The sequence below is a fragment of the Archocentrus centrarchus genome, chromosome 18 (genome assembly GCF_007364275.1).
Source record: "Archocentrus centrarchus isolate MPI-CPG fArcCen1 chromosome 18, fArcCen1, whole genome shotgun sequence".
NCBI lineage: Eukaryota > Metazoa > Chordata > Actinopteri > Cichliformes > Cichlidae > Archocentrus > Archocentrus centrarchus.
Genome location: NC_044363.1, coordinates 20557516 through 20571827, shown reverse-complemented (window position 1 = coordinate 20571827; position 14312 = coordinate 20557516). Strand labels below are relative to the sequence as shown.

At 41.9% G+C, this 14312-nt stretch overlaps 1 protein-coding gene across 1 annotated transcript in view; it reads right to left on the bottom strand.

The window, feature by feature from the left end:
- chd3 (chromodomain helicase DNA binding protein 3) overlaps window positions 1-14312 on the bottom strand; it is a 49486-nt gene that overhangs the window by 10005 nt on the left and 25169 nt on the right. Inside the window, 17 exon segments of the mRNA XM_030753720.1 lie at window positions 5714-5751; window positions 5753-5777; window positions 5779-5821; window positions 7757-7888; window positions 7982-8098; window positions 8236-8272; window positions 8274-8444; window positions 9451-9608; window positions 9717-9879; window positions 11808-11939; window positions 11941-11953; window positions 12767-12824; window positions 12827-12901; window positions 13362-13403; window positions 13406-13444; window positions 13788-13874; window positions 14115-14292. Coding sequence (XP_030609580.1) covers window positions 5714-5751; window positions 5753-5777; window positions 5779-5821; window positions 7757-7888; window positions 7982-8098; window positions 8236-8272; window positions 8274-8444; window positions 9451-9608; window positions 9717-9879; window positions 11808-11939; window positions 11941-11953; window positions 12767-12824; window positions 12827-12901; window positions 13362-13403; window positions 13406-13444; window positions 13788-13874; window positions 14115-14292 — 1508 coding nt within the window.

The following is a 14312-nucleotide window of genomic DNA, read 5'->3' as shown; positions in this document are numbered from 1 at the left end:
ATGTTCATACCAACAGTTAAATCTGGACATAAATACAACTATCATGCGTGTCCATTAAGGTGAGAGCTGGGTCAAGAAGGGCATTAATGTAGCTCAGAATAAAAACTCAAAGAAATGGAGTAAAAGTAACTGGAAACATCTGCAATTTCATGAGAGGTGTCCCATGGTAACCTAATCACTGAGTTGTATGAAAAGGAGGGAAGGTAGCCAACACACATATAGATATGTCACTTCCACCTAATTTGTGGCATCTCTAATCATGTTTTGGGGTGTCTGTGGCTCAGGCACTAGACTGGGTTGTCTACTATAATTGGAAGGCTTTAATCACTGGCTCCTCCTCTCCCCATGATGAAATATCCTCGTGCAAGATATTGAACAGTTTCCCCTGAAGCATCCAGTGGAGTGTGAATGTTAGACAAGGTCAGCGTAAAAATGTGCTATATAAAAGTACCTGCTAATCACTAAGCTTGCCATTTTAGCACTTAATTGCATTTAATTGGTTTAAAACACAAATTAGACAATGATGTTAAGGGTTGAAGTTGGTTGGTTTAGCTTAAATACAAATACAAAGACTGGAGAAAAAGCAAGTTGTTCTGTCTGGAGTTATTAAACAACCTGAATTTAAAGGAAGAGTAATTTTTTTAGTTTATTTAATAGGAAAAAAAAGAATGTTGTGCTCATAAACATAGACTGATTACTGTGTAATTACGTCATAAATTTAGAATTAATCCATTAAAAATGTCATGTTGCGCCACCATCTTGAATACAGCGGCTGAGATGGACATCACCCTTCTGCCTCATTGCATTTTATGTATGCAGCTAGAGAACATAGTACACCTTATAAGTTTAAAGATCTCAAATAGCACTTTCAAACTATAATTGACTCTTTAACATTTTCTCCTCCACCCCTGCTCTCTCTCGTCCCTCATTTCCACCTCATCCTCTTCCTCCCTCCTCACCTCAAGTGTTCATCTCCTGAACTCAGATCAGGGCTCTACCACACTAAAACGTGCATTGTGTAAGCGCTTTGAGTGCTCATATCTGAGTAGAAAAGCGCTATATAAGAACTAGTCCATTTACCATTTACCATAAACATGCTCATTTATTCCCAATATCATTGCAGTTACTTTTTGTCAGCAGATTAGACATGTGACCCTCCCATCTCTGCACAGCTGACATGATCCAGCTAAACAACAACAGCTAACGGTTATAAGCAGGGGTGAAAGTATAGTCCGGTATGTCTGTGTAGATTCTCAGTTATCCAGGTCATAGTAGTCTCTGGAGCTTTAAAAAGGCGACTGGACTTCTTTTTGTTTCTTGAAGACGTTTCACCTCTCATCCGAAAGGCTTCTTCAGTTCTCAACCAAATGGTGGAGAGACCCAGGTATTTAAACCCCTGTGGGCGTAGTCCCCTGGAGGTGGTTATGACCTCCTCCAGTGCAAGACTTCCTCCATCCAACCTCACCATTCAGGAGAAGAAGGCCATCACAGCCCTAAGCAAGGATCAAAACATCACCATACTGCCAGCCGACAAGGGGAGGTGCACGGTTGTGCTGAATTCATCGGATTACCACAACAAAATTACTACACTCCTCAGTGACAACAATACTTATGAGGTCTTGAGACGTGATCCCACAAGCAACTACAAGAAAAAAGTTGTTTGCTGCCTGCAACAACTTGAAAAGGAAAAAGCCATTGACCGCCCCCACTTACTACCGCCTGTACCCTGGAGAAGCCACTCCATGCATTTATGGACTCCCAAAGATCCACAAAGAAGGAGTCCCACTTCGCCCCATTATCAGCAGTATAAACTCGGTCACCTACAACATTTCCAAACACCTCGCCACCATCTTATCACCGCTTGTTGGCATCACACCCCACCACATTGAAAACTCTACAGATTTTACTAACAAGGTCCAGAATCTTGTACTGGATCCAGATGAAACCATGGTGTCCTTTGATGTGGTTTCACTTTTCACTTGCATACCTACAACTGAGGCAGTGGAGACCGTCAGAAGACGACTACAGGAAGACGATTCCTTACTGAACAGAACCAGCTTCACCCCAGATCAGATTTGTGCACTTTTAGATCTCTGCCTTACCACAACATATTTTAAATACAATGATGGATTCTACAGACAGAAGCATGGATGTGCCATGGGCTCCCCAGTGTCTCCCATTGTAGCCAACCTTTACATGGAGGAGGAAGTGGAAAGTAAAGCTCTTGGTTCTTTCAAAGGGAAGGCACCTAGCCACTGGTACAGATATGTAGATGACACCTGGGTCAAAATCAAAACCCAAGAAGTAGAAGCCTTCACTCGTCACATTAACTAAGTGGATAAATACATACGTTTTACCAGGGAGGACACCAGAGATAACAAGTTACCATTCCTGGACTGTGCGGTGCTTATCGAGGAAGATGGAAGCCTCAACATTGAAGTTTACCGGAAGCCCACACACACAAACCAGTATCTCCTCTTTGACTCCCACCACCCTCTGGAACACAAACTTGGGGTGATCAGGACCCTACAACACCGTGCGGAAAGTGTTCCCTCTAAGGCAGAAGGGAAGCATAAGGAACACACACACATTAAGAAAGCCCCTCAAAACATGCGGTTACCCCAACTGGGCCTTCATCAAATCAGCTAAGATGCACAGGGATGAAGGCCCAAACACAAACTACAGAGAATGGGAAGGACAAGAGGAACAACATTGTCATCCCATATGTGTCAGGCTTGTCAGAGAAACTCAGAAGAATTTTCTCCAAGCATGACATCTCAGTATACTTCAAACCAAGTCACACCCTAAGACAAAAACTGGTTCATCCCAAGGACAAACCCGCCAAACACAAGATCAGCGCTTTGTAGTGTATGCTGTTCAGTGCAGTGAAGAGTGCTCGGACCTCTACATTGGTGAAACCAAACAGCCTCTTCACAAACGAATGGCACAACATAGAAGAGCCACCTCGACAGGACAAGATTCAGCAGTACATCTGCATCTGAAGGAAAAAGGGCACTCTTTTGAGGATGCCAATGTCCACATTTTGGACAGGGAAAACAGATGGTTTGAAAGAGGAGTGAAAGAAGCCATCTATGTCCACTGTGAACAACCATCATTGAACAGAGGAGGTGGATTACGTCACCAACTTTCCCCCGCTTACAGTGCTGTCCTGAGCTCCCTTCCCAAACGTCTCAACCCCCATTCACACCTTTGTTCCAGTGACCTCAATAGGCCACAGGAAACAATGGAGCGGAGTCCTAAATTGGTTTCAACTGAAACCACTGATTAAATATGACCCACGCCCCCTTCACACCTGGGCACATGTGTTCAAGCACATGATCAATAGAGGGTCCTAACCACCTCCAGGGGACTACGCCCACAGGGGTTTAAATACCTGGGTCTCTCCACCATTTGGTTGAGAACTGAAGAAGCCTTTCGGATGAGAGGTGAAACGTCTTCAAGAAACAAAAAGAAGTCCAGTCGCCTTTTTCAAGCTCCAGAGACTATAGTCCGGTACTGCGTACCACTAAAAGATTCTGCACAGGTGTACACCAAATTCTGCGACCACAGGGGGCGATAGCGTACATCCCTCTGCATGTACGTGCTGAATACGAGCGAGAAGGACACTATTACGTAAACTGTGTAAGCACCCAAACAGGAGATTGTAAACCTTACGGATATTATTTCGTTCGCATTGACGAAGGAAATGCGTTGTTTTTATTTGACATTGAACACAGCTGGACGGACCGTTGCATTGAATGCTTTTATTCTATCGTTTGAAATACATAAACCCACTACTACCCATCCTTCAATAAATTGGTAAACGATAAATAAATGTTTCCAAGCACTTTTTTGGGAAGGGGTTCAAACGATTTATAAGATTTTCTGCCACCCAGCTCAGCTCTCATTCAGCACGTACATGCAGAGGGATGTACGCTATCGCCCCCTGTGGTCGCAGAATATGATGGGTCGCGGAATTTGGTTGTAACACCGGTACGCAGTACCTAGAAGAGGGGGAGCAGCTGTTTGCTGTAAAGCCCTATTTCAGACCCCAGTCCCGGCTGCACTTTCAGTCAGAATAGATCCGCTAGCAATAAGCAGTCTAAAACACGACTTAATCAGTTAATAAATAGCTTCTTTTTTTTTTCTCATTTCAAATTGTTTCTGGACTGTTCGTGCTATGCTGGAGCCTCAATTCTTTAGCTTCTTTGCCCTCGGAGCTTGAGTCAACGCCCAACCTTTACTATGTTAGCCTGTTAACTGGCCACGTCCGCGGGACATATGTAGTGCATTTTATATGGCAGGCTAGACCCTCCCATTTTGATTGGACACCTCATTCGACCCAATCATGTAACTGGCCGGACCCAAAAGCACCGGAAAAAACGGGAGAGGAGGGGGCGCGGGAAAAGCAAGGGCGGAACAGGAGGGCGGAAGGAGGGAGAGAGAGAGAGAGAGAGACAGAGAGAGAGACAGAGAGAGAGAGAGAGAGAGAGAGAGAGAGAGAGAGAGATAGAGATATAGATATATATATATATATATATATATATATATATATATGGTTGTTTGTCATAGTACTGGCAATAATTTAAAACTACTTCACCCCTGGTTATAAGTTAACATTATGCAAGTTAATGTTAGGCTTTGAGTATCTTAAAAAGCACACTTTCCCTCTGATAAACAGTTGAATTACCTTCTCACATTGTATGACTGTTTATTTGCTAAGTGTCTGAGGTCCAATGCTAGATCCACTTTGAAGAAAGTTTCACTAACAGAGGCTAAGAGCGGCAAAAACCAGCAGGTTTACCGACAGAAGAGTTAGATATCCTCAACAACTCACCTCAGTATGCTGTCATCGGTCAGAAGTGAGTTTCACTGACTCATTGACTTGTATCAGACTCCTTTCATAAAGTTTTACAGCCTCCAACAGAGTAAATATAAATGGACACATATTGACAGCTGAGGTAACCAGTGGCCTGACGGCTTGACACACTACAGATGAACGGCAGCATAAGCACAAGTACTAAACTTGCAGTTTCCTATAATAGCCACTGGGGCTGTCCCCAAAGCGAGTAAATTTCCTATAGACCTCATACATCAGCAGTAATACACTGGTATCTGTTACCACCTTACTAGGAAGCAAGCAAGAATCATTTGATGACTTTTGCACATGAACCTCTCGTACAAATGCAGTCACTTCTGGCTCCAAAACCAACATGGCAACAGCCCAAATCCCACACTCAGGCTTTAAAATAGAAGTCCACCCAAAACAATGGCATTGCGCAAAGATAAGCAGCTATCTTCTAATCTTACGCTCACACAGAATAAAACAAAGGGCATTTCCCTTCCAAAACTGAGTTATTCTTTAAAGTGCGTTGCGTGTGTGTGTTTGTTTTTTTATTTTAGTACTAAACAGATTTCATGCAGCTTCTGAAGCAAAAGCATTTCTCCCCTTCTATATCACTCTATTTAGGCCTCAGCATTTAGTTTGTATATAATGAAAACTGAGTTTAATGTGAATACTCCACAAAGTTAATGACCATAATAGAGGAGAACAAACCGAACTAAATGACCCTCTACATCAGCATCCAGCAGACACAGTTTGCTGTTTACTGAGGTCTGGCCGGCTTGTTGACTTATTACGTTAGGCTTCTGCCGGCAAATAGAAAAATAAACACACTAGGGTCATCGCCCGGGCAACTGCTGTCAAGGATACATCACGATTCCCGCCAGCAGCCAGAAGTCGTGCCGGCGGGTGCCAGATCTCGTTCATCTCCCCGAGGAGATGCAGCCCGCTCCTCGTTCTGCCAGCGAGTGTGCAGCTCTGCGGAGAGAAGTCAGCAACGGGGTGAAGAAAACGAGGTGGGTTTACACAGCGCACCCAGAGATACTTCTGGCTCATGCTGCTTTTTGTACAGAAACTCTGGAACATCAGGGCAATGTTTTACTTGGTCATTTTATGTTGTTTACACTGATTCGTAACTTTTTGGACCAGCTGTTAAGATATTTTCACCCTCGCACCTTGATTAATCAGGGAGTCGTTGAGAAAGAAAGCCAATATTCACACAGTGAAAGTGCACTGATGGTTGCAGGGGAAAATCTAAAAGATTTAGATTTGCATTTATTATTAGCAGACAACGTTTTAACGAGTCTGTGTTTGTTTGTTTTTAATGTCTTGTAGACTTGGAGAAGTTCCTAAAAGAAGTATGATGTAAACATCACTGGAAGCGTGATGTTAGAATGGGCTTTATGGATTTTGCTATGAAATTTAATTTAACAGAAAGGCAACACAAACACTTCCCTTGATTCTTTTTTCTGACTACCACAGAAATTCTTAGAAAATAAAGTAAGTATTACACAGGAAACAAAGCTACTGACAAAGGAAACTTTGATGTATGTATGCTATGATGTACAGTGTTGCGCAAAAATTTTGAGCCACCCCTCATTTCTTTATATTTTGTTAGGAAAATAAGAAAAAAGAGCAGTGAGTTACTGAAATATACATGGCAATATAAAAAAACAGAGTTTGTACAATTCTAAAAAGCTTGAAAGTCAATATTTGGTGTGACCATCTTTATTCTTCAGCACAGTCTGAACTCTCTGAGGCAGCTTTCTTGGCATTTCTTTAAGTAGTCTTCAAGAATAGTTCTCCAGGCTTCTTGAAGGACATTCGAAGCTCTTCTTTGGATGTCGGCTGCCTTTTGTTCTCTGTCAGGATGATCCCACACTGCTTCAATAACGTTGAGGTCCGGGCTCTGGGGAGGCCGATCCATGACTGATAGTGTTTCAATGTGTGTTTTTCTGTCCATGCTAAAAAAATGAAGCGTTTTCTAATCAGATGCTTTACAGATGGTATTGCATAATGAGTCAAAATCTAACCGTACTTTTCTGCGTTCATAATTCCATCAATTTTGACAAGATCTCCAACACCACTGGCTGAAATGCAGCTCCAAACCATGACAGAGTCTCCACCATGTTTTACAGATGGCTGCAGACACTCACCTCTCTCCTGACCTCCTCCTCATAATACTGACAATTTAAACCAAAAAGATTCAAAACTGGGTCCATCACTCCATCAGACCTGTTGCCAATGATTTTCAGTTCAGTTCTTGTGCAATTTGGCATACCTCTGCCTTTTCTCCCTGTTTCCCTTCCTTTAAAAGCCACAGAGATCATTTCTGATGAGGCTTCAGTGAACAGTAGATGTATCAGCTGAAGGCCCAGATTCATGTCTCAGGTCCTGTGTCAGGTCTTTGCTGTTTTTCATCCTATTTATCAAAGACATGACTTTCAGATACGGTTTGCCTGTTTTGTACATTCAGCTAAAGAAATGGGAACAAATGATGTGTTTTTGCGACAGGCTGCTAGTGACAAAGTGTGTAAAGATACAATTTAAAATCTCTTTTTTTTTTCTTTTTTTTTTTGCTAAGTTGTCTGTTATGAGCAGACACAACACTGGTTCATCCCTTGAGTTAGGTGCATTTTTATATGCTTGAAGGATTCACAGGTCAGCAAACAAACAAGAAAATTCCTCTCCATGGTCATTTCAAGGACTGAAAATGACTGAAAAAGCAGCCAAAAAAACCCCCAACTTTGACAGGCCTTCAGAAAGCCTGGAGAACTATTGCTCAAGACCACTTAAAAAAAATTATGAGAAAGTCTGGCTCCTTGCAAAGAAAATATAAAGAAATGAGGGGTGGCTCGCGACCTGTGCAATGCAGTAGAAGAGCGAGTCTATTGGACATCTACTGTAACTAACCAGTGAAGCCACCATCTGCGATGTTGAACATGAAGCGAGGTCGCTCAGCCGGAGGCTTCCCGTTACCCTTCGGCGCCTCCTCCTTCGCTGCTTTGACTTCTTTCCCAGCATCCTTTTCACCTTTGACCTCTTCTGTCATCAACAACAGCAGTAAAAGTGTTAATTATTCTGTTACTGCAGCATACTGTTGCAGGTTTAACCACCAGGAAATGAACAGACACACACCTTTCCTCACATCAGACACCTCGGTCTTATCCTTGGCATCTGCTGTTTCCGTTGTGGTAGGTGTTCTCTCCCGCTTTTCTTTTTCCTTCTCCTTCTCCTCCCCAGCCCTTTCTCCCTCTGCAAAAAAAACAGACCTGAGTCACATAAACCTGTTTTATGTGTTTGTGCATGTCAGACTTCATCTCACAATACAAACAAAAGTTATGCCTAACATTCGGGCTTATCAAGTCTGCTTTTTTTTTTTTTGTTTTCACCGGATTTCTCGTCTTTGACTTCTGTATCTGGCTTGGACGTGTTTAGTCTCCTCTTTACTTTCCTCCTGTATTTTCTTCTCCTCTGTAGTGGAAGCTGAGTCATCAGTTGCTTCTTTCTTCTCGTCCTCTTTCAGATCGCTGTCTTCTTTGTTTAGAGTTTTTTGACCAGAGGATGGATTTTGTGATGCTTCTTTTGTCGAGGAGGAAAGCTAAGGAGAATAAAACAACATGCTATCACCTCATCTTGTTTGCAGTTATGTGTTAAAATCTTCATGGCAGAACCGCAGACTGTATATAAAGACAGATGCAGCCAGTATGTCATCGAAGTCTCGAGGAGTAAATCTGACTGATGCAAACTCATGTGGTAGCAACTTATCGACCACAAGGCCAATCCTAAAACACGCCCTGCTTTATCATCTGTTTCACTCTAATGCTGACAAACCATCCATCCATTTTCTTCCACTTATCCAATTCAGGGCTGGAGACTATCCCAGGGTACACCCTGGACAGGTTTCCAGTCTACCGCAGAGCTAGCACTAAGAGACAGACAAACATTCACACTTATATCCACACCTACGAACAATTTAGAATCACCAATTAGCCTGGCCCTGTGCGTGTCTCTGGACTGTGGGAGGAAGCCGTTGTACCCAGACACGCAGACACGAGGTGAACATGCAAACTCAAACCCAGGACCATCTTGCTGAATGTGTGACAATCATGGCAACAGTGTAGAATTAAGTGAATAAGGCCCCAGTAACACAGGCCTCAAGGCCATCTGGCAACCACTGGTCCATCTTTTATATACAGTCTATGGTCGCAAAGGGGAAAATCGTGCTAACATCAGGGACCATCTGTACATTTGTTTTTGTGGCCTTTTAATATACTTAACATTTGGATGGCTGTGTGTGGTGTCATTTTTTGGGTGTGTTTTTCTGCCTTTCAGTCAGCCACTGCTTTATAATGTATGAAATATTGTCTGAAGCTGCTGCTATAGTCAAACTGATTGTATGGATAATTTTAAACCTGAAACTCCTCTTGCATTTAAATTGAAGTGAAACGTGTGCAGTAAATGGAGATTTCTTAAATTAGGCCAAAGTTTTGCTGACAAAATCAGAAATATGCATAAATATCAAGAGTGATGGAATCATTAGGAAGACAATCAAATCGATTGGAAAGGTTTTAGCTTTGGTTTGCATTTTGAGGAGCTCATCCCACCTCTTCAGGATCTCCAGTTTTGGTGCCATCCAAATCTTTCCCTTCATCCTTCTCCTTCAGTTTCTCTTTTTCCACTGCAGCCTCAGCGTCATCCCTGTCCTCTTCCTTTTCTCCCTCCTTCCCGTTCTTTTCTAGCTTCTCTGCCGGAGCAGGGGTCGCTGCATGTATTCATACAAAGAAACACATTTGCACATTACAGATCAACAATGCTTTTATTTATGTGGAGCGCCCCCTGGTGGACGTGCTTGCTGGGTGTTGATGGTTACCTGGCTTGGAGGTGCACGGTGTGTTGTTGTAGCTGGCATCGGGGGTAGGCGTGGCAGTTTTCACTGCAGGAGAGGAGGCCCTGGAGGAGGATTTGTCTATGGTGACCTCAGACTTGAGCTCTGGAAGACTCCACCGCCCGTTAATGTGCTCAAACTCCTGGATCTGAACACAAAGCATGAAAGACTCAAAGTAAAAAAACAAAACAAAAAAAACTTGGCACATATTCGCTTTACCTAATCCCACCACCTTTAAACACACCACCCACATGCCCTGTTTGTCTGGCAGTATATCACACGATCCCTTTGGCACAGATAGGAGATCAGGATGTGTACAGGTTTAAACAAGTCGGAGTGAAAACTGGATAGGAGATGTTTCTATAAACTAAAATAAACTGACTAAGTGGTAGCAGCAGAGAAATCAAAGGATATTTCAAGATGTAATGGTTGACTGTTTCACATAAAAGAGATTTAACATTTTATGTAAGACCTGCTACTTCAAAAGAACCTGTAAATAAAACGCTTTTATTATAATTATATTTATGAAGATAACAGAAAGTCAAAACTTATTTTTTATATGATTTATAGTTGCATTATTCTGCAATAGACATTCAGTTTTTGCATTCGGTAATTGCAGCAGTTTTCACTAGTTAGCTGCACAGTAACACTTTGGATTAAACTGCCACACTTTTGCGTTACCGTCCGGTCTCCACAGCTGTATCAGAGGTGAGTTTGTTTTATGGTCGAGCAAAGTGGACATTCTCCACTACAACTAGAGATTATCACATTTTGGATAGAGAAATCCATAAATTTGACAAATATGTTCAAGGGTAAGCTGCGCAGATAGACTGAATCATTTTAGAAACTTCTCTTCCTCTCTTGTCTTGGATGAACAACTGTAAAACTTTGTAAATGGAAAGAGAGAAAAAAAAAAGGAGTGAACTGGTGAACTGGACCCTATATGGACCAGTGGGAAAACCCTGAAAATAACTCATCCACACAATAGCCTGTTCTCCCTAATGCCCTCTGGTAAGAGGTACAGGATCCACAACTCACACAGAAATAGACTAAAGAACACCACCCCCCCACCCCCACAAACCATAAAACTATTGAATCAATAACAAGTACACAGAACACATACTGTAAAAATGCACACCATCTCTGCAGACCCTTTTATGTATTTTGCATTACCTTTTACATTATTTTGTGCTATTTATTCATCCTTATTTTTGTTCCTGCGTTTAATTTAAATCTTACAGTAAGTATTTCACAAGAATGCATTTGCATAGTCAGAGTGACAACAAACATCTGAAATCTTTATCTGAGCTGTTATCTGTGCAGTCCAGTAACACAACTGAGACACAAATTTTATTTTGTGCACAACTGTTTTACCTTAATGGAAATGCCCTGCAGGACTGCAATTTTTAAGAAGTATTTTTGTTTCTACTGACACAAATACTTCTTTAACTCAAAGGAAAGACTCTGACACAGAGCCAGCAGGGAGCTGGCTCGTGTTTGTTAAAGAGGTGATAGGATCATCTTACAACTAAAATATTTAAAATTTTGCAGGGAGAAGCAGAACAAGAAGGAGCAGCTGCAGACTGCACACCTCCAACTTTACAGAAGGTAAAGCTGCTCAAAATTAAGTCTTATGTCCTTTACATACACCTTTGCAGGTAATGTACCTGCACCATCACATTTTAAGCATTTTTCCCCAGCAACGAGGGGGTTACTGACTGGTCTCTAGGCTTAGCAATCTTAGCAATTTCACAGCAACTTCCAGCAACCACTTGCCAACCAGGTGGGGAATACACGATTTTCCTCTGCCCAGTAGTTGCCAGATGTTCACCGACCAGTCTTTAGGCTTGTGTGACTGGGGCGTTATTAAAAACTTGTCTCGTCATACTGGAAACAGACACACCAGCTGTTCTTCTGTTGTAATTTTTAAAATAGCATGCCAAATTGTCTTTTCTGGAATATTAAACCACACTTCTGTTAAATTGAACCCCCCGAAACGAGTCTAAAAAATGTAATAGCCTGCAACCTTTCACCTCATCGCTCTTCATCTAGGAAAGACAACAGATTCAGTCTAACCTTCTTCTTCACAAGTGACATGACACCAATACGTGTGAGAACTGGCTGTCGACACAGTCCCTCTCTGGGGACGCCATCGGCAAACGTCTCGGCTCCATCAGCAACCGGCTCGCACAGGTGGCGCATAAAGAGAGGACACGTAAGCTCTGGCAAAGAAGAAGGCAGAGATAGACGAATAAACCAGATTTAGAAGAAGTTTAACAGCGTAAACAGTTTTGCACCGACAGTCTGGAGGACCAAAACCACCATAACAAAAAATAACTACATATTTGAATCAATAAATATATTATATATTGATAGCTTTTAGTGTTTTCCCCTATTTATCTCCAAAACTCTATTTATTTCTGGGTTTTTTTAACACTCTGTTATGCACACAATTCAAATACAGTAGGAATATTTCTAGGATTTCTTTGTGAGTCTCCTGACGCTTTGAATCTGGTTCATTTCTCTTTCATTAATGTCAGTTTTCACTCTGAAACTGTGGTGCTTGGTGTGGCATAGTGAAAAGTTGGAAGACAACGATTTGGATCATCCCCCGCTAGGCTGTGACATCTCTTCTGTGGATCACCAGTGCTGAAAGTAAAAGTCAGTTCTGATCTGATTGTTGTTTGTACTGCAGATTGTTTTAAGATGGAGCACTAAAAATCAGAGGGGGAGGATAAAAAAAAATAAAAAATTGTAGAGGCCTCCTTGCAGGCAAATCACCCCCATCCCACCCGGCAAAACACCCCCTGCATTTTAGCATTTATTAAGTGTGTCACGGGATCAAGTTTTCACTTACTGGTGATTAACATCTGATATACTGATTTAAAATACATTTAATCACGACTAAATTTACTTTTACTGTTATTTTTGTTCATTTAATTGCAAGTAAATCTACAAAAAACATGACTATTAATTTGTTTACTTTTGATTATGGCAGCTTTGGTCCTCCGTATGATAAACTGTCTGTTACGTACTTGAATTCTTTCTCAGTCTTGCCCTTGAGGTCTCTTACAAGCCACTGAGAAGAAAAGCATCCTGAGACGGCATGCCCCAGCGCATTACAGCGTTCAGGAAAGCTTTACGCTGGCGTGTGTTAAAGCCCAGGACCTATTGAAGTAAATTACAAGAGCGGTCAGTTAAATACAGCATTTATCTGTGAATTATTCTTATTATGGTAGAGCTTAATTGAAAATGCCAGAATGAAAACTTTGTTGATAATCTTGCAGACGTGGGTGTTTTTTCAAACCTCTCCAGGCCTTTTCTATGGAAGGATGACTTTTTGATAATGCTAAAATAAACTCTGAGTCCTAGTTTAACAATGCAGGCGATTATGATCATAACCTCCACTATCAGCATGAAAAATGAGCTTGGAAGTTCGAAGCTGTTGAAGAAGTAATTGCTTTTCTTGCATCTCCAATGAAGGATATTTCATTTTTTAAAAGACTGTTAGAAAATAGCCACGGGTGCCAGTTCGCTATAAATAAACGCTGACAGATTTCAGAAATATCACAATTTAACAAAAAACCTAATAAAAGGAGTGAGACTAGTTCCAGAGATCTGCAAACCATCCAAGGTTGCCTCCCACTCTGGCCAGAAGAGGAGGCAGAGGTTATCTTTGTCATTCCTCAGCTGGCGACGTGACTGCCGTCGTCCTGCACAAAAAAATAAATAAATAAAAATAAGGTAACAGAAATGATGCACATAAGAATAGTGAGTGCAAATGAACTTGTTTAATTCTACATTTTGCACACCAGTGGTTAAGTCACATCAACAAGGGTTAAAAACCTCTGATAAGCTTGAAGCGTTTCAGTATTGAATTTTTGGCAATCTAACTTGTTCTGCTCTGCCAGAGAGCTGTAACAACTAAATCAAATTCAAGCTGTAATTCAACACAGACCTGAGAGCATGTCTTACAAATAGAATCTTGTCTTTCACGAGCAGCTCTACTTGATCTGGTGTCTCTTTAAAAAGAAACAAAAAAAAAAACGTCCTCACCTTCTGGCCGATCATCAAAGTCCTCGTCCTCCTCCTCGGAGCCCACCGAGTACTCGGACTGGTTATCTGAAATGTCAGCATGCCACTCTGAAACAGCACACGGTGGTCTGTCAATAGGCCAGGCCCATTCACTTCCACTGTGCAAGTAATACCTCAAACAGCAGACACATCATCTATGACCCTGCTTAAATTAACACAATAAATCTTAATAAACTTTACATGTGAAAGAGGACCCGTGTTCAAATGTAGGAGTTCAGACTCATAAGGTATCCATGTGGACTTTCTTCAGCTTACTTGAGCTTCATCAGATCCAGACTCAGCCCCTACCTTGGTCTTCCTGTGCAGCGTCATTGTAGTTGACAGGCTTGCGGTTCCTCTTGCCTTTGCCGAGTTTGCTCGCCAGATCCTCTTGTTGCTGCTCATAGTGATGCCGCAGCAGCTTCTCCCAATAATCTGGGTCCACGTTCTCCTCCTGTTTGATGATCTCCCGCTCGATCTCCTCGATCTGGAGCATTAAATATGGGG